Raw genomic sequence first — 21267 nt, forward strand, 5'->3', positions numbered from 1 at the left:
CCCCCCCCGTGCGTATCCTGCCGGAGTAATGTCATTGATAAATTCTCGCATACACGAGGACAAATTCGCATACAACATAATCAACGTGCAATCATTATTCATCCTCCCCTGTTTCCTCCTCATCTCGCGAAAGAAAATTGCGTTTCTTCTTCGCGAAGAATATCACGACGATTGTGAATAACTTTGGCAGTTACCCACTCTACCATCTAGCTAAATTACTACTTGATGCAACGAGAATCTTCGAGAATAAACAACGCCATTAAATAATTATCAATCAGCCTCGTTTGTTCGGCGAAATCGTAAATAACAATATAAATAAATTGCACTGCTAAATTAAAAATAAATGTTAAATACTAAAAATAGCTTAAAATTATACTGCAGGTCAACACACATTGTTTATAACTAATTTACATTATATAATGAGATAGTTATTATATAAAGATCAAAATTGCAGTATCGCTTGTAAAATTTCATTAATATTACACTATTACAATTCATTAAAGTGTGTATGCATGTAATTAACTTGCTAATATGAAAATTTTCGTAATTATGGAAAATAATATTTACCTCATTCTCAGGTACTTCTATATATGATATCTCAATTTAATTGATATTTTGCAATATTGCGTATATTTTATATTAATATTCCACCAAGAGATACACGTAATTCATACACACACAATATGTAATACACATACATATACATGTATATATTAAAAGATTAATATGATCAATTATCGTACAAGTATAATTCATCTTCAGATATTCTTGGATATAATATCTCAAAGCATTTTGAATATCACGTTACAAAGTACGTACAAAGGTCTCGATCTAAAATTGGACGTTACAAGTGACAGCCAAGAGAATCACGACACGCTAGAGTTTAATATGAACAACAACTAATGACGTACATTATCTCTCTATAATACTAATGATATTAATATGCGAATTAAGTTGGGATATGCACGATTCCAAAATACATATGTAAGAATAATTCTAATTAATTGCCAACTTCGTATAAGATACGCGACAACAGTCAAAGGAGCCAGTGATAATGCTGAAAGGAATGTGCGCGTTAACAAATGCAGATAAAATTAATTAATTCAAACACAATGTGTGGGTATATGTATGCGCGCGCGCGCGCATACAGATTAATTACATTACTTTCATGTAATGTAAAAATTTGTGAAAAGTAATTTAGTCATAGGAAAAGTAGAGATACTGTTTTTAAAAAATCTTTTATAATTTATATTTGTTGTAAAAAATGTCTCTAATGAATAATAATACGTATTCTGTTTATGATATTACAAATTAACACGTTTTAGCATGTAAAATATAATAATATATTTTAAAACGAGCAATAAGTAAAAAGAAATTGATACGGCTCTCATGTGAAAAACACAATTTAATATATTCAATATATTTTAATTAGAAACTCGCATCTCTCTCTCGCATAGAACTATGCCGGCAGATATGTACGTGCATGATATAATGGGAGCTTTTCTATAAATATTGCAGAAAGGTCATAAGCTACGAGAAATGCCGACGGCGAACCGTCTCCTCTCTATTAAATAAAAATTCGCACCATTATTAATTATTTAAGAAAAAAAAAATATTTTGACGTCAATCACATATTATAACAATAAAAAATCAAAATATAAATGTTATGATTTTTTATATATTTTTATATTATATTTTTATTTTGGCAATTCAAATAAATTGACCTATTATAAATTCACGGCAAAAATCTAGATGAGATCCATTTTCGCTTCATTAAAACTTTTATTATTTCAGTTTGCAACTTTAAAAGTGAAAACCGAAGATAAAAGATAAACACCGACGTAATGTGATATAAATTTTCTTTCCACAGAATGTGAAAAATTCTGTCGTGATACTTGATGGTTAATTGTATTTCTGTTTTGCCAATTACGGAAAAATACTCTAGAAAAGAGAAGTAGAAAACACTATGCTCTCTCACATAATGAAAAGATATAAAATGAATTGTTCTTCTGACGGTAGAAGTCGTAGCAGAAACGAGACACACTTTTTCTAGAGAGATACGTTCCACTACTGCAGTAATATCTGTACTGCGCGAGGGAATATCGTGGATGATTAGGAGAAAAGAAAGTCATAATAAACTCATTTGACTCGGTTTAGAGAGGAAAAAAAGCCGCGCAAAATAAGTGAAATGGGTTTTCCAAAATATATATTATGTACTGTCTCGTGTCTTCATGATTCGCTGTTCATTTCTGAGAAAAGCGTACAATCATGCAATACGTATACATTTGAACGATAATGTCAGAGAGAGAGAGAGAGAGAGAGAAAATGATTTAAGAGAACAAGATATCAATATATAAGAACGCCTTTAGAAGCCAGAGAAAATAATTAAATACAACGTAGTAAATCGTTCGAATAAATTCTTAACAATGTGCTGCTGGAGAAGAGTCACTCCGACGTATCTCGAAAGAGCTTATCTCGTAATTTCCTTTAAACAAGGAAAACTAAATAGCTACTCGAGGAAGCTACTCGAATATCCGATACGCGCCGCGAACGAAGTCATAAAATAATTAACGAGCGCAAAAATATACGAGATCGACGTTCCTGGAACTCCCGAACGACTTTTCATCTCGTCATGGGTCAGACACGAGCGGCGATAAATTGCAGCGGATAACCATGTAATTGTGTTCAACTGCGAGAGAACTCGAAATTCGGAGTTTAATATCGATACATACGCGAGCTCAAGCAAGGCGTTAAATGTGGCAAACGAAGCAAACTTCTCGAACGCAGTCGAGAAAACAACTTGGCGCCGCATGAATAGCAACAATGATACAGCACGCCGATGGTGGTATTTGTCTCTTTCCCCGTCTTTGTCTCTCTCCGTCATATAAACGCCTGCAATAGGCAATGAAGCTTGATTGAAGTGCCACTGTTCGACTACGATTGCTGAATACGATTATGTGTTCCTCTTTTTTTTCTCCTCTTCCTCAGAAGAAGTAGAAAAATCTATAAATTTAATATAAAAAGCATGTTTACCATGCTAATCTTTTTTCTGTAACAAGAATTTTCTATATTTCTATTTCCTCTTTTCGATTGTCTTTTCTTTTATCGACCGTTTCCGATGAAATAAATTACATTTCCAATTTTGGGATAAATAGAAAAAAGAAAATACAAAATATTCGAAGCTGTATGTTTTCTTTGAGCGTTTCCTGTCGATTCTTCGATCATTTTGAGATCAATTTTTATAAGAAAATTTGATACGTGAAAAGCCATTCATTCTTCGAAATTTTATATTTCTCAAGATCTTTGTCGAATTTAAGATATTATTATTGCTTTTCCTAAGATAATGCAAAAATTATACAAGTTAAATCATGCTATTATTTATCTTATATTAGTTTTGCATTTTGTTAGATAACTTATTTTCTTTCCAACAAGTTATTCTGTAACGGAATGTGAACATTTAAATATAAATAATCAATGAATAAATTAATAAATAATTAATTAGTTTTCATTTTAATACTTCAATATTCTTATTGTTGCTTTATCAATATATATTTAGTTGCGCAATAATTCTCTCTCTCTCTCTCTCTGCATATATTTAACACATTAATGGAAATGCTATTATCTAACATCATTAATTAACCATTCATTATCTATATTATCAAGAGAGATCAATCAAATTTCTAATTAATAATAATATAAAGTATTAATTACCTGTCACTTTATAATGTTAGTAAATACATAATGTCAATGAAATGCTCCTTTCTTTTCTGACGTATCAATCACTGGCGACTTCCTGTTTAATACAACCGAGATTGCTCTTTTAACGTAGTATGAACATTAATGTGTACAACGAAAAGCATTTTCCCTTTCAACGAGAAAAAGAGTATTTTTTTCATGCGCTAAATCATTGAATGGTTTCTTTTATATACATCAGAATAGTTACCGTGATAGTTATTTCCAAGATCAATACAACAAGATCCAATTGTTGCGAAGAAAAGATGCACATCCGCAATACATTCAAACTTCAAACAGAGAATATCGCATGCACCCATTCATGCTTCGATTATATAAACTTACGAACGGAAAATGAATTTGCAGAAACGATTATGTAAACTCAAAGAAAGTAAAGAAAAAAATAATATCTCTGATAAAAAGAAGAATCTGTTACGCCAATGTGAACAATCAGTGGTGATGCAAAATCACGTCGCGTGTGCGATATTGTCGAGTAAAATATAATATATAATCTATTTTATTTCGCGGAATATTAAATTTGCGTAACATGGTGATACATGGCGATACACATATGTTTGATAATTTAATAATGTGGATTAATTATAATTGCCGTAAACGGTCTCTCGTTGCATGAAACGGATATATATGACGCAATAACAATGAAATTATTTTGTACGCGACAGTGGATCTATGAGGATCGATCCATCTACATAATATGATTGATGGTAGATCAATAACTCGCCGATAATGCAATAAAGGGAGAAACCGATATCCAAATATTATGATTACGGTATAAAAACGTATTTTGGAATGCAGGCAAGAGAGATTGAAACGTACATAGAGAACTACGTCGATTTGAAGCTAAATAACGTCGTACTGCGTTGACAAACTGACAAGTAAGCGGAATATGAAACGCAATTCGTTGAATAACAATAGAATACCAGCGCGTACTAAACGCCGATGTTCCCAAACCGCAGAAATTTGAATTCGCATAAACTCGCTTGCATCAAAGCGAAATAATTTACAAAACAATTTTCCGCTAATGGTAAACACATAATACCACCAAGAACATAATACTCGCAAATAGAGTTGCCCAAAACAGCAAATAGCAATTTTTATCTAATACTGAACAATTGTTTAAAATAATATTTAACAATATATAATCTTTATAATATATAATAATTTAAGATAATTATTACTATTTATGTAATTCGTTTACTTCCGAAAACACTGTATCTAAAAAGAAACAAATATACATATATATATATATATTCGTATATTATATTTATACTTTGCGTACATATGCTGTACGCAAAGTTTTGTGTAGCTAAATAATTGTACTAAATAAAATTTTATATTGTTTATTTTGTTTATGATATTGATTGTCTCTAAATTTGTTAATATAAATGTTTTTATTTATTAAATACAATTTTTTAAGTCCGTATAAATCTGTATAATATAGTAATTTTTTCTCATCTAATTTACACACAAATATCCATATTTTAGCTTTTTTTAAAAAACCAATAATCTTGATAATTTTAGTCTTAATATTGTCTTGATGACTAATTAAAAATCTTGTCTTAATCTTGTCCTGAATTTCGTAACAAGACAAGACAATCTGAAGACTAGTCTTAATATTTCGTGCAACCCTACTCGCAAATATGTATTATCTTATTAAATTTGAAATATCTCTTTTCAATGAAAAAAAATTAATGATGCAAATTTCTCTTAGTTTAGGAAGCTAGAATAATACCACGTATATCATATACCAAATACGTAATATCGGGCGGAAATTACTTAATGAATGCGTTGTTAGTAGAGTTCATTAAACTTTCATCGTTTTAATAATTCTAGACACATAACAAGTAGCGCCGCGTATAAATTTCTGACACGAAATTTGCAAAGAATGCTCGCGCTTGGTTACAAACATCCTGAGAGGTTTTCACGTTTTGCTTTTAAGAGACTTCACATTTAAATGCTTTTAGACTAACAATTAAATCGCAAGTTATATCATACATAATCTTAATAAAATTCCCGTGATCTTATAACCTAATTTCGCTAAAAGTTTTTAAGAAATTTCAGAGAAACTAAATCTCTCTCACATAATCTTTTGGTATAATCAAATAATTTTGAATTATCCATTGCAAGTATTTAGCATAGGTCAGTAGGTCAGATAACATATTCAGGAGTACGAACAAATCCAAATAAAAATGCAAAATGTCACGTTCGCTGAATAATATTTGACGAACACACGGTTAGCGAATTGTCCATAATATCGCGTTTTTTTTTCCCGTCTAAATATTAATCAGAATTTTATTTTTGTTTTATCCGTGTTTAAATAAATGTTCACACTCTAAAGTCGAGCCATATATCAATTCAGGGTCACTACCCATAAGCTAGAAAGAATCTCGATCAAATATAAATTCTGTCGAAAATTCATTAATTAATCCCTCTGTAAAATTAAAACATTCTGTTTTTAATTACAACCGATGTCGACAAAGCCAGTTTACGAATATTTTCTGCTACAGAAAATCAGTCCTCTAATTAACGTTATGTCTGAAAATGTCATTCTAACAATGAGAGATGGTATATACCGTTATAATTTCAAGTTTCAAATATCAAGTTTTCGAAATGGCCAATTCTCATCTGCGCGACACATAAAACTATGATCCTGATACATCACCGTATATACGTTTTCCCACAATGACGTAAATCTTTTCCTTGACCTCCTTCCGATGCATGTTCTCATTTATTCACGCATTGATTCAGCATAATTATCACGTTCACATAATCGTCGTGTCTTGTGTAATCTAGCTTAAGGATCCCGTTATAAAATCAAATATCACACTGTGTCTCAAAATAGAATTTAGATCGCGTACGCTCCTTAAATAACGTCCGATAATCAACTCGTACGGGAATAACGATCGACCCGTCGTTATCCCCAAGCCCGTGGTTGGGACGCTAGCCAGCAAAAGCGACGTGTTTCACGTGTCTACGTGGATCAAGCGTCACGTATGGTCGCGGAATTCCGAACTATACCAATATACAACGGCCGTTGGACGTTCTCCAAAACGCGCGTCTACCCTCATCGCGATGTTCCTTAATCAGATTTAGCTTGTACTTGCCGAATAACGCGCGCGCAAGTATACTAAATTGATACACTGCGGACTAACTAATAAAATCGAGCGAGTTTCCGCGAGTTATTTCCTTGAACGTTTGCCAGAGCGCTTTTATGTTCCGCGTTGCGCAATAATTGAAAGACTCGATATGAAAAAATATAAGCGATAAAGATAAACATCTTAAGACAAGCTTTTTTCCTAAAAATTATGTTAATAACAATAATTATTTTTAGGTGCAAATAATAATACGTATTGTGATAAAATGTCTGCATTAAATAGCTAACATTAATTCCTAATATGATTGCGCGATATACTATTTTATTCTTATTTATCAGCTGATGTAAATTCATACGATTCGCGTTATGGTTTACATTAAAAATAGTTTCAATAAAATATATTATTTTGCGTATTGCATCGTGATACGGTTTCAATTTTATCAAACTCTGAAATAGAAACTGTAGCAAGCGAGATCGCGCGATGGATCCATCTCGCATGTTCAAGCTTTGTATCATCTCGCTTCGAACGCAATCTCTCGAATTTTCGCTGTTGCATTTCAAGATTATGTTTCAAATACATTCGTTTGATATCTTTATGCACGTTTTATTATATGCAATGCAATGTATATAAATGCTTCTAAAAGAGGTGGATTATATTATTATGCATTACTCATTAATTTCTCCAAAAATTATTGCAAAATCCTCGTTGTTTGCGTAGATAACAATACATATGACGTAACATACTCACAATTAAAAAAAAAAAAAACGTGTACACAATTTTGAAAACAAGTTGCTCTAACTATTTAGAAATATATTTCATATTGCAAATGTCACATGTTATAAAATAGATCTAAGCGCGAAATTATAGAAATATCTACACATATATACACACACACACAGTTGAAATATTTTTCATGGAAAATCAAATCGCGACGTCGACGACAGATTTCTTCCTTTTCACTCGACAAATCGAAACCGTCGAACTCGCAAGTCGAGGACTTACAAGTCTCTCTTGTCGAAGCATTGTTCCCAGAAGACCGCCCTCCTGGGCTGTCGAACTCGCAGCGCGGAAGTCGACATGGTCCTGGGTAGTCCGCCTGTCGAGCCGATGCCGCCAGCACTTAAAGCGGGCGAGCTCATGCCGCCCCCGCATCTCTTCAAGCCGCCGGCCGACCCGACGAATTCTATCAAGCCGCCGCTGGAGTCGGACATGGTGTTACACATTGCTCCGCATTCCGTTCGATGTCATTCTCGCGATCCCGATATTTCGGGAGGATATTACAACGGCGTTACGTTGCGTTACGATTCGTGCGACCGTAGGATCCTACGTCTCTTCATCGCGCACAGACACAACGTGGTCGCGATTCCGTACCCCTATACGACGTCACGTAACCAGCCGAGAAAGGGACGCATATTTATACGGATGGATGTCGACGCGATCGATGGAGGTTGCGCCTCGAAAGGGCAAGGCCGCGTCCACGTCTTCTTTGTTCAATATCTTCGGGCCATTTCACCCGATCGGAGGAAAGGGACCCATCGAGGACGCGGAGGAAGAGGCGTTGGAAGATGCGCCCCGGACGATCACCACGCGGGCTCGGAAGGTCACGAGTACGTCACTCAGGTGTTACAACGATGATATGCCGCTATATCGGGGAAAGCATCGTGATATCAGTGATCAAGTGTGCGATCTGTCCGATCGTTTTGATCTCTTGAGATGCGAGACTCGAACGGGCGCGAAATTTCGCTGATTAAAATCGACATGTCCGTGACGCAAGAAAAAATCAAAAAAGTTTTATACTTATGATTTGAGATTTGCTATAATCTAATTTAACGTGAGATTGGCGACGCGGAGATATATATCTTCTGTAACGTACGATCCATATTATCATGCGGAAATTATACGGCTTACGTCAAAATACGCCATTATCGTGCAAACGGAATTTAATTTCACTAAAATTTCAATTTAATCAAACACTATCAATTATCAATATCACTCGTACAATTTAGCCAAGTTAAAACACATATTACTGCCGATGTACGTATTATTTTATTATATCTCGTCACATAGATAACTCTTGATACGACGTAAGTCCCTGATTAGAGCACAGATTACCACTCAAGGTTACTATATTAAGTAATATCATACCGTTGATGTCGTAATAGCGATAATAATTGACGTGTAACGTCAGTTCTACATGCGCCAGCGTGAATATATGTGAGAAGCGAGATTATTATATTTCTTACTTAAATATTATTCAATTAAAATAGCGATCACGATCAACGGTCTGTATTTTTTGCATAATTTACAATATATTCTCTATCGTGAACGAATATGAAATTCCCTTTTCGATCGCATTTCGTTTTAAGTAATAAAATATTACGATAAGAGATAATGTACTGTGTTGCCCGAGCGTGTAGACTACTATCGAACGGTATTGCGTCAGGAACAATGGACGGACCGTTTTATCAACCATGCTATCAGCTGCGTGGCAATAAACCAGACCACAAGTGCCAACTTATCCAAATTACACTAGATCCTCCCGTCACTGCCGTTTGACTCAACAGTCCCTTTATCTCGAAAATTAAGCTCGCGGTAGTAAATTGGCGCATGTAACACCTTGACCAGGTTACAAACTGTACGATCGACGTAACCGTTCGATATAGAGGACGATAATGCAAAGACAAATAGGAACTATCTCGTAAATGAAATTGGATTAGCGGAAGACATATCACATGAAATATCTTTTCTTACGCGACACGAAATAAATTGAATCTAATATTTTTTAAAGTATATGAAAAAAAATTTTTTTAATTCTTTTTATTTTTACGAATTTTGTGCTGATAAATTTAAGAGAATCAATCGACATTTTTTGGCGCGCGTCTCGATCTTCTCGCATTTTCTCGAGTCGATTGATAAGCGGGAAAGTAACGCGAAAATTGGCCGGATGGTTAGTTTGCTAAACGTGCATAATTATACGCTGACGACGACTTCTCCCCGATGAATTAGCATATTGGCCGCGGGCAGAGACTCACTCTACTCAAGGAAAACTAGCGGTCGAGAGTGTGTTATTTGACGCGACGTTGAATATGTCACTAACGATGAATATGCTGTAAATATATTTCCGTTACGAGCTATGTAGTGTGTTTTATTTAAGAAAACCGCAATGTTCATCTTTCATCCGCATAGCGATCGAATGGAAATAATGCGGAAACGAGTCGGCGAAAGAATGTTATTTTTTGCACGTTTCATCTGGTATTTTATTATCAACATTGGCGCGCTTTATGTTTCGATTCACGCTGAAGGAGAGAGCAATATAATAAAGAATGCAAAATATAAAACAAATACAGTAAAAAGTTAATAAAAGCCAGCGCAAATAAAAAATAGAACGCAGAGAAAATGTTTCCAAAAAAAGTTTCATTATATACATAAAATTGGAATAAACTTTGTGTAAAATTAAATTTTTATGAAAACAATTTTTTGCGTCCTGTTTTCTGCAACTCTTACCAGCTCTGTATTTGTTTTACATTGTATTATTAAAGTCATATATATTCATCGTTGACGGATATAAAAGAAACGCGATCAAAAAAACGCTTTAATGTCTGTTAGACTTCACTGCATTTAAAGTTCGATTCATGCATATAAGGTCAGTGTCACGTGTAGATATATACTTTGCAAAAATACTTTGTAATTTAAATAGCTACACATATTGATAGTCTATAAATAAAATTATATATTTGGTAATTTTTTAATAGATTCTAGAATAATCTGATTAAATAGAGACAAATATAAAAATATCGAGGATTAATTTTTCTACGAGTAAAATAATAATCAATTTCAAATGATCAAAAAATTAATTCAAAAATTTCGCAAAAATATTCGTAAGAAGATAGTCGTATCAAAAATAAAATTTATAAAGAATCTAATATTTTCTTTAATAAGAGAGACTCTATTAAAGCACAGTAAATAAAAGCACAGTTAATAAAACTTCACGCGATTTATAATATTGCTAAATAATATTCAACCTCTATATCCGGAGAAAATCTCTCTCGATGTGAATTATTTGTTGCTGCCTCAGATCTATAAAAACTTTTCGCGTCGAGGTCAAAAGAGATACCTGACACCCCTACGTATTGTCAACAACTGCATATCCGATATTCCAATAATAGTATGTGGAAAAATTTCCGTAGACATACGATCACACTTTTCCAATCAGATGGACGTATCTCGCAATAAAAAGAGATTTCTTCAAAAAGCTTCTATTAAACTAGGGAACAATCAACGTTCGATATCTTATCCACACAACGCGATGAAAAGTTGATACTTAAATTTTTCAAATTGAGGACGCGATATATTTCTTGCAATATTTATAGAAAACTTGTAAACACATTACAGATAATAATGTAACAACGATGCACGATATTGTCAAGCTTCTTGAAACTTTAATTGCTCGTAAAGATAGGTCTCTGAGCGAAAAACATTCAGGATGACTACAAACTTACTGTCACACTACCGATAACGCATAACTCATTTTTCCATGATTAGTCATATTACGTTACTCGCAATTGCGGTGTCGGTTAAACTGCAATAATTTTGCTTCATATCTGCGCGTATTTCAGAAACGTTACATTATACATCGCTGACGCAACAACGCCATACGAGATGTCGCATCGAATTAACACAATCGCGAGCTTTATTGCACGATCCACCGAGATTCCAGCGAAATACTCCGCGAGAAATGTCATCGTTATATAATAACATTTTACAACTTTTGTCTAATAAAATTCGAGAAAATTACTGCTCTTCTCCTTTTCTCTCCTCGAAAGAAAGTGCGCAGGACAATCGAACGGCAAATCAATCTAGACGTAGATGCTATCGCCGTATGTCGCGGTAGCCGTTTAGATCCAATTAGTTTTTATCCCTTTATCAGATTATTCATGCATCAATTTGCTTTATCTACGTAGTAACAAATATTATCAGAAAATTGTCATCTAATCTCGAGATACGCTTCGTTATAACACTCGATATAATGCCCCTCCCCGTTTTAACAGAATATGCATGTCTTACAATTTATCGGAGCGTTATCGATTATTGATAATATGCGTCACGGACAATCAGACGGTGGATCAATCAAGATTTCCGAAAGTGGATTCACCGTAGTTCGTCATAGTTCTTTGTATTGCGTAATATTTTCTCGTTTAAAGATCTCTTGTTATCTCGCAGCGATAATTATATCGATAATTGATAAAGTACAAACGTCATTGAAACAACAGAATCTTGATCGCGATTATTCGCGATAATTAAAGAATGATAAACTACCATCCGAACAAATGTCAAATCGAGAATGAAAGAACTGTCAAGTAAATGTAGCGTTTTTGTAGAGAATCACATATTTTCGTGATACGCGATGTCGGTCGGTGAAAAACCTTTGTTTTGGATGGCGGACAGAATTTCTCATCGTCGTGCGTCACCCACAAACAACGTTACCGTTTTCAGCGAGAAACTTTCGATTAATCCGGCAACTTGCCGTACAGTTCCGCGTGTGTGCAACTGACTATCTCGTTAAGCGGACTGTCCAACTTCAAAGGGCAAATTAAAACTTTCGATACCGCGACGAATCGATCGTGCGCGAGTCATCTCCTCCCGGGTTCGGGAATGGCCAGCCAGTGATATACTTTTTTCACTGAGCGCGGCCCAATTACTCGTGTAATGAAAAGCCGATATCAACGCGCACGCGGTTATGTCGCGCAACAGCGTGGTTAAATACGAACATGTGTCATCCTATGTAGTGAGGCAACGCTAAAACCCGCCGGTGCGTATCATATGATAGATATTTCCACTTTTCACTGATTAAATTTTATCTACGCTTGCTGACGTACCTTCCTCGCGAATTATATAAATCGCATTTGCGTATTTTTACATATAATTATGATAATATATTGTTCGCACATAATGCATAATACATTAAATATTTTATTTCTGATTATATTACCATAATTAGGTTTTTTAATTTTGTAAAAAATAAAGAAATAATTACATTGAGAGAAAAGGCAAAATTATTCATCAAAATTTGTTGAAAACTATTAAATTTTATTTAGATTTATATGTGTTATAATCAAGTTTTTATTTCTTTAATTCTATTCAAATTTAGTACAATCACGTTCATTTTTCTGAGAGATGCAAGAATTTCGACCGCACACGGTCAACGCTTTTAAAATCTTGACCGCAGATTCTAAAATTATCCAAATCTCCCACCACGCTATAAGCAACCTCGCGAGGAAAGTCCGTTTATCAGCTGTTCGAGTCTCGCACAAAACACATCCGGAAACTTTCCCTTTCTCCGTCTGTCTCAGAAGCTTTGATCTTTACCTCCTTACGCGCGGCCGGAGAGGACGTTTTTTTTCGCGAAACGACGCGCGATTTTCGTTACTTCCGGCAAGTTCGGATACGGAGATGGTAAAGAAAAAGAGAAAAGCCGCGAAATTTTCGCGACAGAAACGCGTCGTGCGTGCGAGAGAGAGAGAGAAGCTATATACGAGAGTCGATCCTGTATTGTCGTCGAACACCTCGTGTTTGCCGCGATGTCGAACTGGCCGGGGTGTTCTGGTTTCGCAGAGATTTCCCCCCTGGGTCGGGGGTGACGGTGAGGTGGGGGGAATTTCCCGGCGGCGGCGATTTGAGCGGGAAGCATGCGCGTGTCGAGCATTGCGCAACCTGGGGCATCCCCGTCGCCCCGCTCCCCTTCCGCTTTGCGAGAAACCGGCTACGAGAATGGAGCCGTCGCTCTTTCAAGTGATAGAACGAATGAATAAAGATAGGCTTGGATGCGCTCTCGCGCGCGCGCCACGCGACGTACGTGGATCCGTTATGGTTACAGAGTTGCAGTTATATCGAGGGCCCAAGTTAAAAAAAAAAAAAAAAAAAAAAAAAAAAAAAAAAAAAAGAGAAGATGTTCCCGAGAAACTGCGACACATGTTTTATGCAGGATATCCGAGACAGCTACAGATTCTTCGAGCATTCATTTTCTCATCGTCAGTTAAATATCATTTAGATATTATTCGACATAAAATTTTCACAATTATTAATACCAAATGGGATAGAGGATTTCAGAATTATAAAATATCTCAAAGCAATGGAAACATGCGTGGTTATAATCTCTTTTGATTAATGATACTTAAATATATGCGTTGTTATTCCAATGTATCCTTCCATCTGTTTACGGTGAATTTTGCAGTCGTCATTATCACAATGCATAACCGATAAACTATTTTAATTATGACTGTTCAATTGCATGCTGAGCGAAACATTCGACGGATGTTCAATGAATTTTAATTCACGATATGCGAAAATTATATTAAAGGCATTTATATGAAAAACATACGGCAAATATTTTGCTCGAGCAATGCTTTATCAAGTTTAATGTTACAATTGAATTTCAAGGTAATGAGATAAAGATGATTGATTCCGGATGTAAAAGAGATTTAAAATAATTAATCTTATAAATATTAAATAATATTGTATGTACATATTATTTTTTTTTTTTAATGAACGGATGCATGCTATTATAAGAGAAAAAAAATACGCTAAAGGTATTGGTTTTTGACAGTTGTAAGCGTCTTTGCTTTGACTTCACTTTGCGATAATATTTTACGCTACATCATTTCTCGAATGCTCGAAATTCCGAATCTAATGACAAAAATTTAAATAACAAAACGCTTTACTTTATTAGGAAAAAAACATTTTTTTTTTTTGCTGTTTTACGCAATGTGTGCGTCGTTTGCGAGAGGATGCGTAATACGTATGTCGAACATCGTGCAAGTCACCGTAAAGCCGTGTGTTTTTCCTCTGTCGCAAAAAAATTTACGGTTGTGTTGTTTTCATTTCTCCGACGTTAAGAGACGTTATTAATGATCTCAAAATCGCCAGGTTTCACCTAAGTGCATTTGATCTTTCTATTATAGCTCCGATATAAAAAGACAAACTTATCGGTCAACATCGTATAAATATGATTAGAGTTATCAACAACTGTGAACTATCATTCAAGAGATACTATATATACTTCTATATCACGTTTTTTTTATACTTGAATCGTTTTTTTTAGAGTTGCATTTTTATATACACAGAAAGCTTTCTTAGTTACAGCGGATAAATGGATTTGCATGCTTTTACGAATATGGGATACATTAAGAGCTATAACACATTTGCTACATTTTGTACATCTCGTGTCTTAAAATATAAACGAAGGCGGAAACAATTTGCATATGCTAAGACGCTCTTTGTACCTTTTAAAAAATACACATACCATTTTTCTCTTTCTCGTCACAGCAAGTATTACGTAAAAAATTGAGAAAATAAACCCATCTATGCATAGACTAAAAGATATGATTCTACTATCTAGTCTTTTAATATTATGCGCTGATCGATATTGATTTTTTAGATGAAATTTGCATTCGGCAAATATATCACATACATGCTCTTCTTTACATGTGCAGATGTATTTTTCTTCACGTGAAGTTATCGAATTATGTAACTAGAGATCCTCGAAAACAGCTGTCTGCTCGTAGATCACTCTCAATTTCCGCAATTTCACAGTGAATAAATAGCGTTGGTAAAATCATGTTAATATAAAAATATTCTGAAACGCGTTGATAAAAAAGTAAATATTTCTGATCAAAAATTTTTATGTTTATCTAAAGATGTCTGCGACATTTTAATACGCGATAATAATACATCTTGAGGAAAATTGGATAGAATTCGAGTAAAAAAAGCGACGAATAACAAGATCGCGTACAGTCTAGATTTATTCCTGGGACAAGTAAACAATTCTATTGAATTCGCGCCGCGTAAAACAGCGTAGAAGGCTAACGAATGTGCCATAATTAAGCGCATTCAGGCTGCCTAGTTTATATCGTCGGGTCGCACTGAGCGAGCGCGCATGCAACACAATGTGGCCAATTATACGTTCTTTCTGTAAACAAAGAAATCTCGTCGCAAGCGGTTTGCGTATTATTTTATCCCACAAACAATAAAGCAAAATTTATTTCGAAATGATCTATTGTAGATTTTTACTAGATGATTATCGGATGAGATATCGGTCACGTAGCTCGAGAGTTAATTCCATCGCTTATAGATGAGCCATTCAGCTATTTTCATTCAATTGTAAGAAGTTTGAATTGGACACCGTCCAAATATGTAGGATTTGAAACACGTGACTTTGACAGATCGTTCCCGCGTTGCTCTGGCAATCTTTCGAACTTTAGATTTATGTCTGATAACTAAATGAATTTTGCTTCATCACGCTATCTTAAATGTGTTACGCGCCTCAAAAGATGAAATTTCCGCAGGAAGTACTTATGTTAAAGTTGTTACGTACGAGAGGCGGTGACAAAGTTTACGCTATGCGAGTTTACCCTTGCAAACGCAATGTTCCATCCCATTTTCGTGCAGCGAGAATAGCGCCAGGTGTTACCTACACGATCGTAAACGGAGTTGATAGTTAAAGTTGTTACATACGTTCGCGTGTACAGGCATGCCCACGAAGTGTCGTTAACGGTGATCGGAGTCGTGACGCCAGAAATAATCGCCGCGCTCATCGGAGAATCTAATTTCAAGCTTGTCAGACACAATTTCCGCGGACCGCGTTTAGCAATCTTCCATTCGCGACAAATAAAAACTTAAATAATTAAATTCTTAATTTAACCTTTTACTATTTTTAATCGCGTGCAAAAGTTATTATCGGGTTATCGATTTTGCTTATGTAACAATCGATCCGTGGAAAATGATAGATCGAGAATGTGATTCAACATTATTTACATCAATTAATTAAATTATATGATTTAAAATTTAAAGTATATATGTATATATTATGATATAGAAAAATTTGATAATTTAATTATATATTTATATGTTTACGCGAAAAGATATTTTATATTATCATATAAAGTATAAAACTTTAATATAAAATGTATACAAGCGTTTCTGGAAGACGGTAGGCGTTTATGCATCACGGCAGATGCAAGTGAATTGCATCCTACGCTATCAATCCGTACGTTAACGCCACTTTAGATAAAAATATTTGCATAGTCTGCAGTCCCACTCGTGTGCACTCACGTTGCACTCAGTCCATCGTAAAACGAAATCCACAAGCGAAACTGTCCTCATAATACGGAGAATAATAATTGATATACATATAGCATAATAATCGCGAAGAAATATACATAAAACATTATTAATTCATACCTTACTACGTCACAAAATAATTTCCTATTAATGAGTAACAGTATAAAAAATGTTTTTCCATTAGATTGACGTATTCGCAATTTATTATTCGCGGATTATTATTATTACGATATCGTGCGAGAAGCTTCCGCGATTTTCATTCTCTCAAATCGTATCTTTCCGCTGAGACGGGCATGAATATAATTCATTAAAATTTTTTCTTGTAAAATAGATGATTCGAAGCAATTATATTCTGATATGGTAAATTTAACGTTGATCGATAATACACGCATTCTTCCAATCATACCGGTTTGTAACGACATCGCGAACGAATACACTTAAATTACGTGATGATGCAAACTTACCTGTACTGATCGGTAAATATCCTGAAAATAAGAATTCATATTTATTCGAAAACGTTCAACTATGTTCAGCATGCGGTTAGTAATATTTATGCTTAACTCGCAAAATACGAAAGGTTATCATAATCGCGCTCGCAAATCGTTATATCGTGTATCACTAAGACGCGCGTTTTATCGCTTACGAAATAAAAAAATTTTCCAGGCAGAGATGACAGAGATAAGCGTATCGTTTAAATATAATTTCGCGACATATCCGAAACTTTCATTTTCAAAATTAAAAAAAAAAAAAAAAAAGATCGGCGATATTAGCAGCAAAAGAATATTATTATACACGGCACATAATTTTCTTTATAAACATGTCTTTGCGATTTTAAAACAATGCACAAAACAATACAGATTTTGCCCATTTTTTAGCCATCTAAATCTACGTTCTATAAATATCAGCAATATAGCTATATTATAAGCAATGTTGCTGTTAAATATAAGCGCAAGATTTACAAAATTTACATAATCTTATGCTCTAAAGCTCTGTGTTTATAAATATCAGCAATATAGCTATATTATAGAGTATATTATAAGCAATGTTGCTGTTAAATATAAGCGCAAGATTTACAAAATTTACATAATCTTATGCTCTAAAGCTCTGTGTGTATTCGTTGCAGTGTATGTATAATCGATGCGATCTTGTGAAGGAGCTTGCTCGGTCCCGTAGTTCTTGGATGATCGAGAAAAATGATCGGGGAAATATGCAAACGGATAATATAATTCAAAAACAATAAAGAGCGACTCTATATCCCGATATAGTCGTGAGCGTGAATTATGCCATAATTCTGCCAATTCCTCTAATCTTTTAATAAAGAAATCAATCTCAAATTGGAAATAATGATCACACATCTGATCAAGACCAATTACATTTTTAAAATCCATACTTCCTACTTTCTTTTTACAGACAAAATTATAGCTCGATTTTAGTGGTGCAAAATCACACTTCCAAGTGACTACATCGGCATTAATTAAATTAGCGACAAATAGACGGACATCCGCGTAAGAATGTTAAACATAAAATCTCATAATATAATGATAAGAACTCTACACGAATAAAGTGTAACATGCATGTAGAATTAATCGAGGAGCGAGCCAACTGTCCAAGTGGGTTTTAGTCAAGTATCACAGATGATCGTTATATACGAGGGTATTGAACGACTTTGTTAGTGTAGAGTCCGAGTGTAAAATAAAACAAGATGAGTTAGATAATAGGATCGAGTACATACGCTCGCTCGACAGGAAGCTCTGTCTCTTTGAACCTGCAACCCAAGGATCACATACATCATATCGTCACATCCCAACATCCACTAGCGACGATAAAACACTTAAGTAGATGATGGGTGATGCTTCTAAACTGTGTCAGTGTATATGCGATATTATTGTACGATATTAAATTAAAATTTTGCAAATATTGTGCATTGAGTAAGGTGACATTAGCCTTTTTCACACATTGAAGAAACGGATAATCGCTTTAATAAATAATCAATATTACATTATTATCACGTAACGTCTCCTATTGCATAGAAGCATCATCTCGCCGTGGACGGCAGAATGCAAGTGAAATAGTGACATGAGGGTAAAAAAAACTAAACATCATCGTTATCAAGAGGCTACGAAATTTATCAAGGTACATAGAAGCACGAAGATGAATCATGGACAGTTTGCGTACAGTTGTGGGATTAAATATTGGTAAAATCGTTACACGCATAAATTCCAATTGCAGGCAACGAAGAGATCGTACATTTTAATCAATTGCAGAATGATAAAGTGACGTTCGTGAAACACGTGATACGTGTCGTAATAATTAATATACATTGATATACAACGTGTTGATCGTCCAACACCTTTAGCCTAACACCTATCTAGGTAGATAACGTGGTATCTTGCTGCGATAAAATAATCCCGGCGCCACCGACATGAATCTCCTATGTTATCCACCAGTTTCATCGAGCAATCCATCCAAAGTTCCTACCATAGCGAAACTTCAAAGGCACCTGCATTATCGATACGAGTTCTCTTCATTGCCGCAAAAATGTCCCCACAACCTCCAACGATACTACAGATTGGCACCGAACCATCACCAGCTTGTCTCTCTTGCCACGAATTCAGACGTAATAAATATCAGAGCAAGCTGAGAGAATCGTGTATCACATGATTCATTTTTTTTTTTTTTTTTTTTTTAATTAAAATTTTTAGGGCGCACGAAATTTAAAAAAGTTAATCATCCAACAGCTCTCGAATAAAATTTTTCGCTAGGAGATCGGAGATAAAAGAAAAATATGAATCATAAAACTTGATTAATGCGTCCACTTATAAACGCGCATCCAAGTGCGATATTATAAATGTCATTAAGATCATACGCGTAATAAATAAATAACCGGGTCGTAAAGCGCATCATCATAAATCATGTGTGACTTTCGACTCTCTCTCCTTCCCAGACTCGATATTCATTGTAATACTAATAAATCCTCCTCAACGCGGGCGGTTAAAAAGGGTACGAATTTTCCACCCCGAACGAAACGTCGAAGCAGCCTTCGATACGCGCTATCTTTGCGTTACTCACTTAAAAGCCCGATCGATTTAGCGATAATCGATTTATAACGCCGTATCGCGCGCGAGGGAGAGAGGGGAGATAGGTATCAATTGAAAAATAAGGCTGCTCACCTCTCGCTGGCGATGGAGCTGTTTCGAGACATCGATTTCGGCGACATCTCGAAGTCGGGGTTTTCGATTTAGGATCGAAAGAGAACAACAATTCTAACAATTGACAAAATTAATATAAGAGGTCCATATGAACTTTAATGACTTTTCGTGCACCGGAACTGCTTTGATGCGATAAAACGGGTTTATAAATTGCACCATATCATATAATGCGCTAGATCATTGCGTGGAAACACAAAATGTATTATTTGCTTCATAATCGCGTAGGTCGAAGAATATGGCCATAATATAATACAGCCTCGATATTTCGAGCATGATGAATGAAGCGCCCATTGAAATATATTGATAGCAACTCCGGATAACTTATGTAATGAATTTTTATAGTCTATAAACGTATCACATGTGCTTGGCAGTATATAAAGTAAGAAATAAAATTGATTAGCTTTTTTTCTGAAATGCCTTTCCGATATCTGCGAGAAGGTGTATTTTTGTAGACTGGTGAAACGCGATAACCGCGCGAGGCTTTTTATTGTTTCACTTAATATCTTGCCTCTCGAGTTTTTTTTTAAATTTTTTAATCAAATATATTATTGACTTATGAATGCGTTTCTCATCGCAACGAATAAATATAATGACCGAGATTAACTTTGTCATGTCCAACTTTTGTCGGGATGCTTGATGAAAGCAACTATTCGAGGTCTTCAACTATGCAAACACGGACAAGAACCAAAATAGATGCATTAGAAGTTGAGAAACATAAGTGGAATAACGCTTTTACAAAAATAAATATCTGAGATATATGTGCACGCAGTCTCATTTCACAATAAAAAGCAACGTGAAACGAGTGTACTATTTTTTCAAATCCTGGAAACGATCTCGCGTATGTTTATGTTGTGTCTTTGTTTCGTGGAAACACTCGATATATCACAAACTCTTTAATCGTATAAACCAACTCGAAAAAACTAATATTACACCTTAAATAATAGAATCACACTCTTTTCTGTATATAATTATTTTTTATATTAATTTTAAAATAAATTAATTTTACATTAATACAAACATAATTTTTTTTATTATGCATTTAAGATTTAAAATTCTAATCGAAGAGGAGTTTCATTATGCGGAATATCGCAGGC

The 21267-nt window shown here is 34.7% G+C and overlaps 1 protein-coding gene across 5 annotated transcripts in view; it reads right to left on the minus strand.

Annotated features, from left to right (window-relative positions):
- Positions 1 to 20211, minus strand: part of LOC115242737 (cAMP-specific 3',5'-cyclic phosphodiesterase, isoforms N/G) — a 63286-nt gene extending 43075 nt beyond the window's left edge. The window contains exons 1-3 of one of the 5 annotated variants that reach the window (XM_029819257.1): positions 20135 to 20202; positions 18697 to 18729; positions 17429 to 17449 (exon numbers count right to left, since the gene is read on the minus strand). In XM_029819257.1, the coding sequence (XP_029675117.1) occupies positions 17429 to 17449; positions 18697 to 18729; positions 20135 to 20181 (101 nt within the window). In that variant the 5' untranslated portion in view covers positions 20182 to 20202. Of the gene's footprint in view, positions 1 to 7850; positions 8491 to 13214; positions 13503 to 17428; positions 17450 to 18696; positions 18730 to 20134 lie in introns of those variants that run through there. The other 4 variants (XM_029819256.1, XM_029819261.1, XM_029819258.1 and 1 more) reach the window with 4 other exon arrangements.
- Between the last annotated feature and the right edge of the window lie 1056 nt (positions 20212 to 21267).

The sequence above is a fragment of the Formica exsecta genome, unplaced genomic scaffold, assembly GCF_003651465.1.
Source record: "Formica exsecta isolate Colony F162 unplaced genomic scaffold, ASM365146v1 scaffold62, whole genome shotgun sequence".
In the NCBI taxonomy this organism is placed as follows: Eukaryota; Metazoa; Arthropoda; class Insecta; order Hymenoptera; family Formicidae; genus Formica; species Formica exsecta.